Source organism: Larus michahellis, chromosome 22 (genome assembly GCF_964199755.1).
Source record: "Larus michahellis chromosome 22, bLarMic1.1, whole genome shotgun sequence".
Lineage (NCBI taxonomy): Eukaryota > Metazoa > Chordata > Aves > Charadriiformes > Laridae > Larus > Larus michahellis.
Genome location: NC_133917.1, coordinates 5,667,433 through 5,683,905, shown reverse-complemented (window position 1 = coordinate 5,683,905; position 16,473 = coordinate 5,667,433). Strand labels below are relative to the sequence as shown.

Here is a 16,473-nt window from a genome sequence, read left to right as displayed (position 1 = left end):
GCGGAAGGCGGGGATAAGCAAATGAGGCGGTGGCGAAGTTGGGGCCGGGCCATAGGTGGCCGCCGCGTTCGCCTGATCGTGGGGCCGGGGTGGGGTGAGGCGACGCTCCGCCCACACCCCCCCGCGTGACGTCACCGGCTGCAGTGCGTGACGTCACGACGCTGCATCACCACCATCCCTCCCCCCGGGCGCGTCGGTGCTGTTCGGCTGCGGTGCAGGGCCGCCCCGTGACGTTCACCAGGCACTCGGCCATGTGCTATGACATCACCGAGGGCCATGACGTCACCCCTACGCTCAGCCGCGGGGGCTCGAGGTCGCCCTGTGACATTGCCCCGGTCGACGGTGACGTCAGGGGCCTGGGACAAGGGGCGTGGCCCGGCGGCGGGTGACCGTCCCCGCTGACCCCAGGCCATTGCCCCGCTGGCCCCGGGGCAAGGGACGGGCGGTGGCCCCGGGGCAGGCGGGGACGGGACCCCCCCGGTGTCCCCAAGGGGTGACACAGGGCCGAGGGGGTAACGTGGGGCCGAGGGCTCATTGGCGGCTGCTGGGGGACGGTCACCCACTGCCAGGCCGAGCCACGCCAGGTGGGCACTGGCCACGAGGGAGCCCGAGTCACCGGAGGGGACACGGGGACACACACGGGGCTGCCACCAGCCCTGCCTGGTGGCCCGTCCCCGCCTTCCGCGCGCCCACAGGAGCCAGACCTGCCCTCGGCTGGGCCCGCGGTGCGGCCACCGCGATGCCCCTTTATTGCCTGCAGCAAAACCGGCCCCGGTGCCCGAACGCCCCGTCCCGACGGGGGCAGCTGGGCCCCGCTGTCCCCTGCGGTGTCCCCCCGGCAGGTCCCGGGCTGGCAGCCACCTGTGAAATGTCCCGTTGGGAAATGAGGACACGGCTCCGGCCCCCGTGGCCACCTCATTGGGGAGCGGGGCCAGCGTCCTGGTGCCCCTGTGGCGGCGGCGGACGGACAGGGAATAAATAGGACAAGAGCATCGGAGCGGGCGAGGGGGGGTCTGCCACAGCTCCGCGGCTGCCCGGCCCGGCGGGGGGGGACGGACGAGGCAATCCAAGAGGTAGGGGGACATCCAGACAGAGCCCGGTGTCATCCTGGTCCCACGAGGTGGCCGGGTCGGGCTGGCACCATCCTCCGGCGGCAGCCGGGGCCTCCTGTGTCACAGCTCGTCGTGCGGGATGTGCAGCGCGTGGTCACACAGGTCTGCGGTGACAAAGGGCAGCGCTCTCAGGACACAGAGGAACCCCGTGGGACCCGTCCCTGGCTGCCACCTGCCTGGAGCATGGGGACAAACATGCGCGGAGCACCGGGGCCGGGCGCAGCCGTGACCTGCGCCAGGGGACACCTGCGCCAGGGGACACCTGCGCTTCCCCTTCGCTTTCTTCTGGGGTTAATGAGAAATGCAGCTGTTTGGACAGAGCTGCCGCCACGGCGTTTCCCCGTGTCTGGCACCCGCAGCCCCCCCGGCAGCCTGGAGCAGGCAGCGGGTGCCCGGCTGGGGCCAGGCTGAGCCCCGGGAGCAGCCGGCAGCACGACGGGACCCCCCCTGGGGAAGGAGCGTTTCCCCCAGCGCAGGTGCCAGGCCCAGCAGGGACCCACCCTGGCCCGGCCCTGCGGCGCCGGTAACGAACATGGGCCACATTCATTAATAGGGAAGCACAAAGGTCGCGGCGTGGCCTGACCCCGGTGTTTGCGAGCTGGAAATAGCCCTGCGGGAAGGGAGACGGTGGGTGCGGGCGCCCGGCCATTGGCTGCGCCGGGAACCCTGCACCGGAGCGGCCAATGGATCCGGTGCGGCAGCTGCCCTGGCTCGGCCCCAGGCAGCCCCCGGCTGGGCACAGCCTCCAAAAAAAGCCGCAGGCAGCGTGGGCTGGCGCGGGGCAGGCAGCGGGGCTAAGGGATGTGAGGATTTTGGGAAGGACTCGCAGCTCCTCCCGTCCCAGCGCTGTCAGAGCAGCCACGACCCCCCTGGGGGCGGCAGGAGGGTCCCCTCCCCTGGAGAGCCTGGCCCCGCTCACCCGTCCGCTTGCTGCAGAGCCGGTCCTTGACGTTGTCGGCCTCGTGGGAGAGGAATTCGATGAGTTCGTCCTCGTACTCCTCGGCGATGCTCTCGCACTGCAACAGGAGCCGCCTGCGCGTCAGCCAGTGACCGCGGGGGGACAGGGGACGCCGAGAGCACCCGGGGGGAGCTCAGAGCCAGGCCCCGCCGCCCCCAGCCCAGCCCGGGAACAGCCTCCTCCCCTTCAGCCCCAGGAAGGACAACGGGAAGCAGCCGGGAGCTGCCGGTGGGACCAGCTCATTCCTAGAAGGGCCTCGGCCGCCCGACACAGCGGGTCCCACCACCCAAAACCTCCCGACAGCCACCACAAGGACCCAGTCCCCGCACGTACCGCAAACTTCAGGCTAGAAGCCACGTCTCCATCAATTTTGACCCCGGAAAGGTCCATCTTGGTCCCGTCATGGGAGATCACCCGGACGTAACTCTTACGGTGGGTGGAGGGATCCACTTTTTCCCCGTATTCCTTCATCTTCTCGCACACCCGCTCCAGCAGCTCCGTCAGATGTGCCTCCGACCGGGCGTAGGGCACCTGCGGCACGAGCGAGGGATCAGCGGGGCCAGGCCTTTGAGCGTGATGGTGGAACAGGAATGCCGGGCCAGACACCTCCACGGACGCCCTGGGAACGCCGTGGGGCTGCGCTGGTGACAGGAGGCGGCGGAAGGCAAGGAAGGGGAGATGGGGCTCCCCCAGCACCGCTCTGCCGCAGCCTCCCCCCGCGGGGAGACGCCTCACCTCCACCACCGACTGGCTGCCATCGGGGTTGATGCGGAACGAGCCCATCTGGATGGTTTTCCTGGGGTCGACCTGGGCGATCTCCCACTCCAGCTCGTCCACCAGCGCCCGGCACGCTGCGGGGGGATGCGGGCGTCAGCGGACCGGAGCAAACGGCGCTGCCCGACCCCACACCAGCCCCTGGCACGGACAGACCCGCGGCTGCCCAGAGCCACTGGGGGTAACTGGTGTAACTGGTGCAGACGGGAAGGGCCGGTCTGCAGGGAGTGGGTCCCCAGGGTGCCCCGTGGCCCTTTGGGAATGGCTGCCTGTCCCCGGGCAGCGAAAGTGTGGACGGGTGGCAGCAGCCACAGGACGAGCAGGTCCCAACGGCCGCCTCGTCCCCGCACCACCGTCCCGTCCTGTGTCCGTCCCGTCCCATCGCTCCGCACCTCCGCAGTGCAGGTCCTGGCTCCGGCGGGCGCCGGCTGCGGGCAGCAGGGCAGCCATGGCCAGGGCCAGGCCGAGCGCAGGTGGGATCCGGCCCCTCATCCTCACGGCTCCGCTGCAGGGCGACCTGCGGGCACGGGCGGCTCTAGGGCTGGCGGCCTCTGCGTCCCCACACCCCCAGTCACCCCCCAGCTCCATCCTCGGCGGGGCTCTGTTCAGCCTCTGGGGCCCCCTCGTCCCCTACAGAGCCCTGCTGTCTATAGGGTCTTGTCCACAGTGTGCCCCCCGCCCCGATCCCCACTGAACCCCGTCCCCTGCAGGGCCCGTCCCTGCCCTGGGGACCACAGGGACACCTCCCCTACGAGATTGAGTCCAGTGGCCCCTATAAAGCTCCCTGATAAGATCGAGCCCAGACCTCCCTGTAGAACCCCCCCTATAGAACCCCTCCCCTATAGGGTCGAGCCCAGAGACCCCTGTAGAGACACCTCCCCTATAGGGACGAGCCCAGAGTCTCCTGTAGACCCCCTCCCCTATAGGGACGAGCCCAGAGCCCCCTACAGAGCCCCCTCCCCTATAGGGACGAGTCCAGAGACCCCTATAGAGCCCCCTCCCCTATAGGGGCGAGCCCAGAGCCCCCCTATAGAGCCCCCTCCCCTACAGGGGCGAGCCCAGAGCCCCCCTATAGAGCCCCCTCCCCTATAGGGACGAGCCCAGAGCCCCCTGTAGAGCCCCCTCCCGTACAGGACCGCGTCCACAGCTCCCCCAGAGCCCCCTCCCCTGCAGGGCGGCGCTCACAGCCTCCCCCGCAGCCCCGCACCCGGCGGGCCCGGCCGAGCCCCCAGTACCCTCCGCTCTCCCGTCCCGCTCCACCGCCCCCCGCCCCGGCCGGCTGCCCCGGGGCTGCCCTCGGTGCCGCCTGTCCCGCCGCCCCCCTCCGCCCGACCCGCCGCGGCGGAACACCGCTCGGAGACGGCGGCGGCCGAGCCGGTCGGGGCGGCCGAACGGGTCGAGGCGACCAAGCCGGTCGGACCGGCCGGGGCGGGTCCATCCCGTGCGCAGGCAGCGCCGCGGGCAGCCCGGGACGAGCGACGAGGGCCCCGGCGCTGCCAGGGCCCGGTCCGCGTGGCGCTCGGCCCCGGGGAGGCGGGGCCTGCGCTGACTCCGCCCCCACGGCCGACCCGGCCCCGCCCCTGCACTGGCCCCGCCTCCCCGGTGCCAGCCCCGGTGCCAGCCCCGGCCCCGCACCGGGCTCCTCCGCTCCGCCTCCCCGGTGCCAGCCCCGGCCCCGCACCGGGCTCCTCCGCTCCGCCTCCCCGGTGCCAGCCCCGGCCCGGGCCCGGGTCCTTCCCGCCTGTGTCTCCGCTGCCAGTCCCTAACCCCGGAGCCAAGGAGGAGACGGCGGCGCGGGTGTCCGAGTCTGCTTTATGAGGGCGCCCGAGCCGGCGGGCGAGGGGCCGGGGGGATGCGGTGATTGCCGGTACCGGCAGGGAGAGGGAGTCCCGGGGCACCGGGCCCCGGGGGACGCCCGGGAGGGTCGGGCAGGGTCGGGGACAGCCCCGTCCCCGCTGCTGGTTCCAGTTCCACTCGTGTCCGCCTCCCTCGGGGGGTCCCGGGGCTGCTCCTCGGTGGGGTCCAGTCAGAGGGCCAGCACCGGGGGGTACACGGCCCCGTCTGCCGAGAGAGAGCAGGGTGAGGGGGCGGCGGGGGACAAGGGGGGGGAACCGGGAGGGGGGGCAGCGGCTCCTTACGCTTGGGGCTGCTCTGGCTGTCGGGCTCAGGCACCTTCCAGTCCATCTTGCGTCCCTTCTCGTAAAGCCCCTTGAGCACCTTGCGGAACTCCTCGGGCTCGGCGCCCTGCGGGCTCAGCTCCAGGTACTTGCGGTAGAGCTGCAGCGCCGTGCGCGCGTCCTCGATGCTGTCGTGGGTCTCCCCCTGGATCTTCAGGTCTGTGGGGACAGCCCTGGTCAAGCTGGTGGGGACCCCAGGCGGGGGAAAAACCTGCCGCAGGTCCCAGGCTTTGGCCACTGACCCAGGAAATACCAGGCGAGGAAGCGCAGGGAGATCATCCTCTTCCTCGGGATGTGGAACAGGTAGACGGTGTCGATCACCTGGTCCTTGGGCACCTGGAAAGAAGAGAGGGTCCTGCTGACAGGGCATGGAGGGGCAGCCCGGTGCTGCCACCAGCTCCCAGCACCACCCCCCACCGAGACCCCGGGCTGAGGGAGGGGGGCGCGGTGCTGTCACCATCAGGTTGATGACACGAAAGTCCTTCTGCAGCCCGTGGCCCACAAACTTGACTCCCACGTCGATGAGGAAGCGCAGCTTCAGGTAGGTGGATTTGAGAGTGGTGAGGTGCTTGGAGGAGATCTTGGCATCCAGGTCTCCCGGCTTGATCCCCGAGTACTGGGTCAGGTAATCCACCACCTGCGGAGAGCGAGGCCTGTGGAGGCGGGCTGGGACGGCCAGGGGGGTCTGCGCCCTCCCGGAGTCCCCTGCCACTGTCCCAGGGAGGGGGCTGTCATCATCACGGGTGCCCCTCCATCGAGCGGGAGGCAGAGTGGGTCCATGTCCTCCCTGCGGGGCTGGGGAGCTGCCCGAGGCCAGGCGGGAGCCCCATACCTGCTCCTGGGTGGAGATGTAGTCGTCGATGAAGGGGACGCCCTCGTTAGGGCCCTGCCCGCGCACGCACGTGATCCTGGCCACCGACATCTGGCTGGGCTTGATGGTGGATTTGGTCCCATCGCTGCGCAGCTCGGCCTCCTCCTGCGGCGGGCGAGAGGAAAGCGCGGTGACCGCCAGCTCCCGCAAGTCTCTGGGGACTGGGGGCACCCACAGGGGCTGCCCTGTTCCCCTGTCCCCCGCTGCAGGGAGGCCTGACCTCGTTCAGCGTGACAAACTCGGCGTCCAGCCCCACCAGGTCGCCTGCCTGTGGCATCTCGTTCAACATGAGGGGGATGAAGGTGGCGTGGCACTTGCGCTGCTTGCGAGCCAGGGAGGCCTCCGCCAGCAGCACGCTGGCCTCGATGGGGTTCTTGACTGCGGCAAAAGAGGAAGGGAGATCAGCCGCCAGCCGGCGTCGCTGGCCACACGGCCACTTCCACCCCAGACACTCACTGACGAGGTTGTATTTGGCGTTGAGGTTCCTCCGGGCGTAGTACAGGATAGCCGGCACCTTCCAGCTCATGTCGAACTGCACCGCCTCACACTGCAGGGGGAGAGGGACAGTGCAGGGGCAGCCCGGCGTGGGGGAAACCCCCCTCCCCGGGGGCCCCGCAGCCATGGTCTGGCCTCGACGCAGGGTGGCACTGCCCCGAGCGCTCACCTTGTCCACGGGCTCGATGAGGAAGTCGTTGAAGAGGTACCACTGCTGGTGTGTGACTCCCTGGGGCGAGAGACACAGGCACGGCCTTAGGGGCCCCCCCAGGCAAACGCAATGACTCCTCTACCCAGTTACCAGGGAAAGAGGGGTGTGACGATGCCATGTGGGAACTCCCGCCCTTCCTGGGACACCGTGGGGAAATCCCTGCTGGCCTGGGTGGTGACGATGTGCATGTGAAGCGCTTGGGGCTGGACAGGCACCGTCTGTGCCGACTCCTAACCAAAACTCCACGGAGATGCAACAGATAAGAGCCAGGGCTGCAGCCTTGACACACTCCGGGAATTCCTGGCTTGGGCATCTCCACCAGACACCAGGACTGCCCAGACCAGCCCCCTTTCCTCGGGAAGGGAGATGACGTCCCAGCCCTTACCTGGAAGTATAAGGACCTGCTGGCAACGTGCCCGCGACCAGGAGGAACTAGCCCAAGTGTGGGAAGAGCTTCTTCGGCCCTTCCCTCCCCGTAAGGTGCCCCAGCAGCACTTGGCGCTTTAGGGCTGCCCAGTACATCCAGCCAAACGCTCAACACTTGCACGAGACCCAGGAACGGGTCTGTTCAACTGCCCGAGCCCTGAGCAAGCCATGGGGCAAGGATGCCTCGGCCAGGCAGGACTCCCGGGGAGCTCTCGGGCAGCCTGTGGCTGGGAGAGCACCCGTCCCGCAGGGTTCTCACCTCCTTCCTTTGGTGGTAGGTCTCTCCCACTTTGATGTGCCCCACCAGGCTGCCCCCAGTGCGGGAATCCAGGATGTGGACGACGGTGGCCATTAGATCGTAGATATACACTGACTCCGGGTCGTCAGTTGGGCTCAACTGCAAGAGGAACCGGCCCCGGGGAAACATCTGAGCCCCGACTGTCTGCCAGGCACCTCCCAGGCCTCCAACCCAAAGCCCAGAGCTCATCTCACCACCGTCCCAGAGGTTTCCACGCTCACCCGAGGCGTCTCTGAGACAGCCTCATTCTCTCTCGACCACACACGCTCGGCAGAAAGCAGTTCTGAGGCAGTTCTGCTCCCGCAGCCCCACGTGCACACAACCACGTAGCCCCAGAGGGATGTCGTCAGCCTTTACCTCATCGCTCTCGCTCCAGTTGCAGACATCCAGCTCCTTGCTCTTGGTCAGCCTCATCTTGATGGCGTGGGGGATCCAAATGTTCTTCAGTTCCTCCACGGAAGGATACGAATGCCCTGTGGTGGGGTTCCCCAGATCCTTCCTGCACAGAGAATTACGGAAGGCCAAGTTGGAGGGAGTCACAAAGATGTCATCGAGGCCAACTCTCTGGGGCAGGACGCCCACCGCCCCACACGCCAGCCTGTTCCTAAACCTTCCGCAGGACAGACGGGGCAGCCAGAGCCGCATCACATCCCCACAGCTGCCTTAGAGCAGGACCCTGGGAAAGGGGTCCTGGGACCCCTGGGAAAGGTGGTCGGCTAATATCTGCCAGACAGGGCCAATACACAGTCCTGGGTCTTTTTTTCAGGCTGAAAAGGGAAGGGGAATGAGGTCTGGGGGCTCAAAAGTGGATCACAAGTTGGATGACAAGCGTATCCGAAGGGGATGCGGTGCAGGGCGCCCGTACAGGGTCACAGTCTCGAGAGCAACAGTGAGACTGTTCCAGTTCAGAGCCCAGCAGGAGCTACAGACGGGCAGATGATCAGATTATCATTATCAGAATGAGAAATGGCCCTGAGCTCCCCAAGGCCCGGAGAACAACCCAGCAGGCGTCACTGCTCAGAGTGGTCAGCCCAGGAACGGTCACCTACCACTCTCCAAGAGAGATTTCTTTGCCTTTGGTGATGTCAAAGCCTCCTCTCTTCATCATGGCTCTCTGAAAGGCATACTGGCAACGAAACACAGGCAAGCGTCAGCGCCGAGCAACAGGCTGGGCTTGGGAACACGTGGGCGACAGCCAGGCCAGAAGTGGGGGGAAAAAAGACAGGGACTTTAAAGTCAGTGACAGGGAAAAAGACAGCGAGGGAACCCCAACTGTCCGCCCGCTCTCTGCTGGGCTCGTGCTCTGGGAAGCGGGCACTGCCTTGCTGCTCCTGGGTCCTGGGGGACTGGGGGAATGAAAGAGTGACTCTACTGCAGTCCCGTCAGCTTTGTCATGGCAGGAGATCTTGTCTTTTCCAACTCCGAACGCACGGCTCATGCTACAAGCATGACCAAATACCAACACGTCCTCTGCAAACAAAGTAGGGTGACGCTCGGGTGGAGAGCGAGAGACTTAGAGACAGCGAGATCAGAGTGAAAACACCTCCGCAGAACTGGACACGCAGCAAAGCCCGTGTGCCAGGGAGAACAAGCCTGCTTCTGCCCCAAAGTGTCTCCCCCACCTCAGCCTGTGTCTTCCAGAAATCTGCCTCCTTGGAGCTGTTCACCTCACAGTTAATGACCAGGACGTCCGGCAGGCAGCGGATGTTCCGGGTCTGGACCTGCAGAGAGAGGAGGAGATGGAAGACAGGCAGCACCGAGAACCCTGCGGAGGCTCAAAACTGGATTTGGCACATGCTTCCCTCCTGCAGAACTTCTGCCCCACTGCCTGGCCGGTTTCCTGGTAGCCGGGGGGCACGGCAAGAGCACCTGAGGTGGGGAGCGGGCTGCCACCTCCGAGCGGGCGTGATCAGCTCACGGGGGGTTCCCTCTGTCCCCCTGTCCCGGGGGGATTCAGCTGGGATCCGCGTGATCTGCGAGACGCATCGTTCCAGCTCTCGCACAGCCCAGGAAATACCCGACGCCGCGCCGGCTTGCCATCCTGGTCAGGAACCGAATCTCCAGCACCCGCTCAGGAGGTTCCCCACTGACTAATGGAGAAACTGCCCCCGCTCAGCCGGCGGCACGGGGTGCTCACACCCTTCTCCCACACCCCCTTGCAGCCCGTGAGGCGCGACGTGCTCGCACCCCCCGCGCCCAGGCTCACCGTGGGCTGATACTTCTCACAGTTCTCACACCAGGCTTGCGTGTTCTGCTCCAAGCAGATGCTTCGCTTTAAAATTTGGGCAAACTCATAATCTTTGACCGGCTTTTCTGGAGGGAGAAAGGAGAATAACGTCACCTTCCAACACACAAATCTTTACCAATTTAGCTCAGCCAAACCTCTGGGGTTTTCCTCACAGCCACCAGCGAGAAAGCCAACCCCCAAATCTACCTTTCTGTAGCCAAAAGCTTGGCTGGTTGGAAACCCGCCACTAGACCTTGGCTGCCGGGTCTGCCGCAGCCCAGGCCAGCAGCTCCTTGCTGCAGGTGTTTGTCACCTGGAAAAGTCACGGCTCATCCGTACTGATAACAAACCCCACCCGGACGGGGAAACGCAGCAGCGTTAAACATGCCAGACCCTGCCCTGCCCGCCCCTGCCCGTTACCAGCGCTCTCGGGGTAGGAGAGGGTGAAGAGCAGCGTGGAGGACAGGCGGACGGTTTCCTTGCCACAGCGACACATGCTGCAGTTCTCCATCTCGCAGCTGAACAACTGCCCGATAACAGAGTCCCCCGAGGACCCAAAGCTGCTGCAGAAAAAGAGCACCAGGGTTAGCAAGATCCCGGCAATTCCCGCAGCGTGGGGCTGGCTGGTACAGTGGGCTGAGCGCCAGGGACCCACACATTTCAGGGTGCACAAGGGTGGTTTGGGGCCAGCACCCAAATTCCAGCAGCTCTCGGGGAACCGGCCATCAGGCTTCCGGAGCCAGTGCCCTCTGCGCAGCCCCAACCCATCGAGCAGGGGATTTAGGCTTAGGAGGGACAGGGGTTCAGCATAGGGTTCATACATTGCCGTAGGGGCAGCCTGCGGCTCCGCGTGTTCCCTCAGGGCAGACGTGGGTGGCAATAAAGCTCCTTCCTGAGCGATGGATGGGGCCTCCGGGAGCCAGACCCCCTCCCTGGTTCGGTTACTCCCTGTCCTGTCCCCGGGCAGGGAATTTACCTGCTGCCAGCTCCTCGATACGCCTGCGGTCCCTCCTGCTCCTGGGTTTCCTGGTGCAGCTGAGTAAGGATGAAACGGTTCCAGCTCTGAATCAGCCGCCCCAGGTTCACCTTCCCTGTGGCTTCGTCCGAGTCAGCTAGGATCAGCCCCAGCGCCGAAGCCTCTGGGATTGTGCGGAAAGCCCGCAAAAAGTTGCTTCCCTGGGGATGGGGCAAGAGTGGCATGTCACCGAGGTCAAGTGACAGGAGTTTCCACCCTGACTGATGCCATCACCCGAGGACTCGGCACCACCCGGCTCCTCTGTGATCTCTCTGACCCTCCCAGGCAACCCGGCCTCAGGTCACGCTGGGCTCACCACGGACCTGGCAGGGGTCTCCTCGGGACAGATCCAGCATATGGAAGAGCAAGCCCAGCTCGCAGCCCAGGCAGAACTCCTTCTGGCACAGGTGGTTCTGGACCAGGCAGCGCACCGGCTCCAAGAAATACAGCACCTGGCAGAGACGGAGCAGTCAGGGGAGGTCCCGGTGGCCGCGGGGGTCTGGGCAGGGCTGGGGCATCTCCCACCTGGATCATGCAGTTGCAGTAGGCGTTGGGGATGTGGGGCTCCAGGCCCGCAAACAGGGTCTTGTTGTAATGTTTGAAGTCAAAGTCTTCCAGCCCCAGCTTGGAGTATTTGATGGTGACCTGAGTAGAGACGCAATGCGTTAAACACGCACCTTCCCACACCACGGGACACTGGCGAAACACGTAGGTGCTCCCCACGGAGACATGGGCGGCCGCTTGGGCCCAGGCGGGTCCTTCGCCCCAGACAAGCCCAGCCTGGGGACTCCCAGCCAGCCCCCCGTGCTGTGCCCCAGAAGGCCGCTACCTTCCTGTACTTCTTGGCCACCATGTAGAGGTGCGGCTCCTCTTCTCGCCCAATGGGGGACTCAGGGACTTGGCTGAAGCTGTCGAACTCATTGTCCGTCTCTTTTAACCGATAGGGAATCTGCGAGGGGGAAGAGAAGGGAAGAACGGCTGAACCCTGAGGTGGAGCGAAGCACCGTGTACTGAAACAAGCAACTCCTGGGCTTTCCTGCCTCCCCGAATGAGCAAAGGAATAAACCAGAAAGGAGTGGGGCCCTCCCTTAACCTGCACGAGGCCTCCACACCTTCCTTCTTGCAAGGGACTTATCACTGTGGGAAACTACAGCGGCGCTGCGGGCAAGGGCGGAACACAGCAGTGTTTTCCCAAGGGCGAGGGACATGCCATAAACCTCCAAACCGGACAGCTCAAACCTTTCCTACCACAGAGCGAGTTGTCAATAGAACTGGGCTTCTGGCCCCGGGAGGGGGGGACTCCAGCCCTGCCCCAGGGCTGGCTCACCCACTGACACTGCTGAAGAAAACCTGTAGCCTCAAAACTGCCTCCTGAGACACCCCAAGCCAGAGAACTTCATCCCTCGCCCCCGTTCTGAGCCCTGCAGAAAGCTCTGAGGGGGTTCAGCAGCGAGAGTTCCATCCCTCCCCTGAACTGCAGACCTGCGCTGCCGGCAGAAGTACCCCACGCCCCGCACAATCCCCTCCTGAAAAGAGGTACCTGGTTGCGGAGCTTGGTCCTCGGGTTTGGGGCGTAGCCGATGAACCCCACTTTCTTCATGGTGCGCAAAATCTCGGGATCTACCGGAGGGGCTCGCCTGCAAAATACACCACGACTCAGAGGCTGCTCTGTTTGGCAGCATCGTTTAACCAAGGGCCTTGCTGGGTGTGTTCGGGGACCCATCAGTGGGTCACGAGAGTTCCCTCTGCTCGTCCTTCCCCCTGGACCTCAGTGTTCATTTTCTGTCCCAACAAAACACCTGGGCTGCAGCAGAACACAGCAGCAGCGCTGAGCGCAGGCGCATTTGGGATAGGGCTCAGGCAGAGGAAAAACAAGTTTCCACACAGGCGGAACTCAGCCAGGATCCCACCGGGATCTCCCCACCAGGAAGACAGAGGTTTGGCCATACCCTACCATCCTCAGACCTGCCCAGTTACTGCACCCCAGCAGTTAAGCTCCGCCACAGGGAACTTATCCTGCCTTTCCCAGGGCACATGATGAGGAAGGGCAGTGCCCGCCACGAGACGGGCGAGCAACAGAGCCGCTCTCCTGCTGCCGAGACCCAGGGAAGGAGAGGAACTCTGCCGGGGCCAGAATTCCCCTGCTGGTTTTCGTTGGGAGAGACTGGCAAATTACCGGGGTGCCGGGGCAGAGTTGGCAGCGGGCCAGTCGGAGAGCAGGGTGTCATTGGTCAGCGGCACGGGGATGAGCGAGAGCGGCACGAGGTCCTGGTTCCAGTCCAAGTGGGGCAGCGTGTCCACAATGCAGGGCAAGGCGAAGTCGGTCTCCCGGGAGTAGGCGTTGAAGGTGACCTCCGGGGAGTCGGCCCAGAGGTGGACGCACCCCTCCGAGTCGCCGAAGGCTAGGGCCTGCTTGCTGGCCGAGACATCGAAGGTCATGATCAGGGGCCCAACGGTGTTCACGTGGAAGATGTCAGCGGGGTTGGCGAGGCCGGTGGGCTCGCAGAACTGGCACTGACCTGCGCGAGAGGGACGCGTGGAGTGATGTGACACCAGGGAGCACTCAGCTGGGCTAGCACACGGTGACCCAGCACACATCTCGCTTACGGGGACAACTCTATCCCACTGGGATTTGACCCTGAGCCTGAGGAGTGCCGAGACTGTCGCCCCGCTCTCACCAGGGGAGCAGACCCCGGTCGGCAGGGGGGACACGCAGCGTCACCCACCTGTCTGGGAGATGATGGCCAGGCGGGAGGTGTAGGTGGGGATGAAGCGGAGGAAGAAGGGGTCGATGTGGACCTGCAGCGGGGTGGTGGCCCGCATCATGCGCAGGTCGTACACCTTCAGGAAGCGGTCGCAGGCGAGGCCGTTCATTCGGCTGGAGAAACCGCAGGTCACCAGCAGGTTCCCGTGGACATCAAAATCAGACAAGCTGCCCGAGTACGCGTCGAATTCGTGCTCCACCACAAATGTGCGCAGGTCGCGCAGAGAGACCTGGAAGGGTAAGACGGGGACGCTGGCGGTCACGCAGGCAGCTGCCGGCTACTCGGGAGCCCCTCGGGCTCCGGGAGAAGCTGGACACCAACTCCAGGGTACCCTGGAGGGAAGCCAGCCATCAGCAAGGCTGCCAGGTAGGACGGGGCTGGCGTTACCTTCCCTGAGGTGTGCCCACAGAAAAAGAAGCGGTTGGATTGCCTCATGATAGTGATGCCGGGAACCTCCACGGTGTACTGGGAAGGAGGTAGAGGAGCGGGGTGAGCTCCAGAACAGAGCACCTCCCGGCAGCAGGGAGCAGCCCCCAGCCCAGCCATACCTTCTGCGTCTCCTGGACGGTGTTGAGGTCTATCTCAATGACGTGGTTCTGCAGCCCACCAACGAGCAGCGTACTGCTGTCTGTCAGCAGGAGACTGTGCATGTCCTCGGACTCATCCATGCTGTGGGAGAGGGGGAGAGGATGGCCCTCGCGCTCCTGCCCAGCTCAGGGAGGCAGCAGGGACAGGGCGGAGGATTCGCCCTCACCCAGATGTAGCTTTTACACCACCAGCAGAGGGGCACTGCGCACCCCCAGAGAAAGGTGTGCGCCTGCTGCCAGGGAAAGGCACTCACAGGTAGTCAAAAATGATGAGGCCTCCTCGTGACATGTACTTCAGGTTGGTTTTGGTCAGGAAAAGGACACCGTTCTCCAGGCTCTGGATCTGGCGGATGTCATCACTGCTGTTCACTTGGAAGGAGGAGTATCGCTCCAGCGTCGGGCCGAAGAAGGAGGTGGCGTGGCCCTAAAACCAGCCGGGGACAGGTTCGTCATGACCCACCTGAGCTTCACTTGGATGTGACACAGGCAAACGCCACTTTGTCCCAAGGGGAGGCAGCTATCGGCTGCCTTACGGCCTCAGCCAGCCCACAGTGGGGCTTCCCACCCCCTGTGTGCCCCAAACTGTGGAAGACTGCTTTTCCTTTTGGGGCAGATACATGCAGACACAAGTAAAGAACCAAAAGCTCCAGCAGCCCCACACATCAGGGCAGTAAAGATACATGGCAAACACCAAGAGGCTCATGCTCTGAGACGCATCAGCCACCGCCGGGCAGAAGCTCTGCACCGGCGCAGCACAACCCTGGTTTCAGCAGGACTCTCCAGCTCGGCCCTGTGCTGAACCGCTCTCCACCCAGAGGCAGTTTGTCCCACACTGGTCACAGCGGGCAGCAGGAGTGGCGCAGACAGTCCAGCTCGGGGCAGCGACCCTCCCTGCCCTGCTGCCGGAGCGGGCACCTACCCCATGGTTCCCAACCCACAGCATCTCTTCATGCAAGTCGAAATGAGAGACGGAGACGGGCACCCCCACTTCGGAGACGGCGGTGTGCAGCTCGCTGTACATGCCCTCCATGAGGTGCACCGACTCCGGCACCGCGATCCCCTCTATCGGCACCCCCTCGGCATCCAGCTCCACGTTCTGCAGCAAGCTGGGGTTGAGATGGGGGTCCAAGACGGGGTCCAGCGCAGGGTGCAGGGGGGGTGCATACTCAGCGAGGGAGGGGTCGAGACCTTCAAAATTCATGGTGAAAACCAGCGTCGCCCTTTGAAACCGAGAAGGAACTGAGTCGGTCAGTGAGAACCGCCAGGGCCCCCCGGTTCCTAGAAGGCCCAGTGACTCCAGGGCACGGAAAAGGCAGCTGGAATCCCCAGGGAGTGTAAGGTGCGGAGCTCGGGCCAGGGACACCGGCAGCACCGGGCCTACGCAGGCAGCCGGGACGGTAAAGTCCCTTCCCCGGGACACAGTCAGAGCCCCGTCACGGCCGAGAGCCGCCGGGGGAGGGAGCCCGCAGCAGCCCCGGTGCATCAGGCAGCTTCCCCCGGGAGCCGGACCCCCACCGGGCGCCGGACGCTCCTGGAGCTCAGAGCACCGCCCGGGCTCCCGCTGACCCTCCCGAGCCTCCCCCGCCGCAGCCCGGCTCCCCCCCCGCCGGGGAGGCACCGGGCCAGCTCCGCACCCGTCTCCTTTATCTCCGGAGACCGACACCGTACGCACCAGCGGTATCGGCGGCCACAGGACCGCTGCCGTTGGCGGCGGGGCCGGGCGTGGCAGGGCGGGGCGCGGGGGGCCCAGGCCCGGCCCGAGCCGCGGGGCCCCCGCTGTCACCGCCGCGCCGCGGGCCCGGGGCCGCTACCCACAACCCCCCGCGCTCCGGCCAAGCATCCCACAGTGCCCCGCGCCCCGCGGCGGCCGTTACCCACAGCGTCCCGCGCCCGCCGTTACCGAGCAGCCGCGGGCAGGGCCCCGCCGGGGCCGCGCTCCCGGGCCGGTCCCGCCGCGCCGCCGGGGCCGGGCCGGGACCGCCACCGCCCCTCCCGCCGTCGCTATGGCAACGGCACCCCACCCACCCACCCCCCGCGCTCTCGCCCGGGGCCGGCGGACCAATGGCAGCACGGAGCCGCGGACGCCGGCCAATCAGCGCCTGAGCGAGGCGGGACTAAGCGGCGCGGCGGGCAGCGTGCCGGACGGCGCGGCGGAGGGGACAAAAGGACTGAAACCGGCCGTGGCGGGGCGACGCCCGGGTCCGGGAGAGCCCGGGGACGGGGGGAGCGCTCCGGGACCCCCTCCGACCCGCTCAGCACCGCGCAGACCCCCGGGAGCTGCCTCTCCGCTGCGGCACCTGTGGCCTCGCCCCATCCCGCGGCCTCCCGCGGCGGCCCACGGGTGTCACCCAGCGTCCCGGCGTGTCCTCTGGCATCCCACGGGGTCCCAAAGTGCCCCAAAGCGCCCTGCGGGGTCTCGCCGTGCCCACCGGTGTCACACAGCGGCCGAGGGTGCCCCACAGCGTCCCATGATGTCCCACCGTGTCCGCTGGCATCCCACGGGGTCCCCAAGTGTCCCTCCGCGCCCCACGGGGGTCTCACCGTGCCCGCTGGTGTC

At 65.9% G+C, this 16,473-nt stretch overlaps 2 protein-coding genes across 8 annotated transcripts; both read right to left on the bottom strand.

The window, feature by feature from the left end:
- Positions 1–81: 81 nt before the first annotated feature.
- CNPY2 (canopy FGF signaling regulator 2) lies at positions 82–4,373 on the bottom strand. 5 transcript variants are annotated; one of them, XM_074565230.1, is made up of 6 exons: positions 4,030–4,125; positions 3,237–3,361; positions 2,806–2,921; positions 2,404–2,601; positions 2,032–2,128; positions 82–1,216 (listed from the first exon to the last, which is right to left on the bottom strand). In XM_074565230.1, the coding sequence occupies exons 2-6, from the start codon at positions 3,334–3,336 to the stop codon at positions 1,173–1,175; spliced, it is 555 nt and encodes a 184-aa protein (XP_074421331.1). In that variant the 5' UTR covers positions 3,337–3,361; positions 4,030–4,125; the 3' UTR covers positions 82–1,172. The 5 variants fall into 5 exon arrangements, with proteins under 5 accessions (XP_074421331.1, XP_074421334.1, XP_074421330.1 ...); XM_074565233.1 differs by lacking the exon at positions 4,030–4,125 and adding an exon at positions 4,178–4,373 and having other exon boundaries at positions 707–1,216; XM_074565229.1 differs by having other exon boundaries at positions 707–1,216; positions 4,080–4,282.
- A 269-nt stretch (positions 4,374–4,642) lies between these two features.
- On the bottom strand, positions 4,643–15,886 carry PAN2 (poly(A) specific ribonuclease subunit PAN2). Of its 3 annotated transcripts, none has more exons than XM_074565194.1 (26): positions 15,817–15,886; positions 14,836–15,136; positions 14,171–14,340; positions 13,878–13,998; positions 13,717–13,794; positions 13,291–13,558; positions 12,741–13,083; positions 12,105–12,201; positions 11,394–11,513; positions 11,090–11,209; positions 10,888–11,016; positions 10,526–10,725; positions 9,970–10,112; positions 9,529–9,635; positions 8,945–9,043; positions 8,372–8,448; positions 7,680–7,821; positions 7,284–7,421; positions 6,557–6,616; positions 6,349–6,439; positions 6,113–6,270; positions 5,854–5,997; positions 5,479–5,658; positions 5,264–5,357; positions 4,983–5,180; positions 4,643–4,905 (listed from the first exon to the last, which is right to left on the bottom strand). In XM_074565194.1, the coding sequence occupies exons 2-26, from the start codon at positions 15,115–15,117 to the stop codon at positions 4,871–4,873; spliced, it is 3,594 nt and encodes a 1,197-aa protein (XP_074421295.1). In that variant the 5' UTR covers positions 15,118–15,136; positions 15,817–15,886; the 3' UTR covers positions 4,643–4,870. The 3 variants fall into 3 exon arrangements, with proteins under 3 accessions (XP_074421295.1, XP_074421297.1, XP_074421296.1); XM_074565196.1 differs by having other exon boundaries at positions 9,970–10,109; XM_074565195.1 differs by lacking the exon at positions 15,817–15,886 and adding an exon at positions 15,589–15,775.
- Between the last annotated feature and the right edge of the window lie 587 nt (positions 15,887–16,473).

Excerpts from the sequence above, each read along its gene's own strand:
- CNPY2 (XM_074565229.1), bottom strand. The coding sequence starts at position 4,282 with ATGGACCCGCCCCGGCCGGTCCGACCGGCTTGGTCGCCTCGACCCGTT. Across the intron at positions 3,362-4,079 it reads GCGGGACGGGAGAGCGGAGG|GTCGCCCTGCAGCGGAGCCG; the intron begins GTACTGGGGGCT and ends CCGTGCCCGCAG. Across the intron at positions 1,217-2,031 it reads GCTCTGCAGCAAGCGGACGG|ACCTGTGTGACCACGCGCTG; the intron begins GTGAGCGGGGCC and ends TTGTCACCGCAG.
- PAN2 (XM_074565194.1), bottom strand. The coding sequence starts at position 15,117 with ATGAATTTTGAAGGTCTCGACCCCTCCCTCGCTGAGTATGCACCCCCC. Across the intron at positions 13,559-13,716 it reads GTGGGCACACCTCAGGGAAG|GTCTCTCTGCGCGACCTGCG; the intron begins GTAACGCCAGCC and ends TTACCCTTCCAG. Across the intron at positions 10,726-10,887 it reads CCCGAGGAGACCCCTGCCAG|GGAAGCAACTTTTTGCGGGC; the intron begins GTCCGTGGTGAG and ends CCCCATCCCCAG.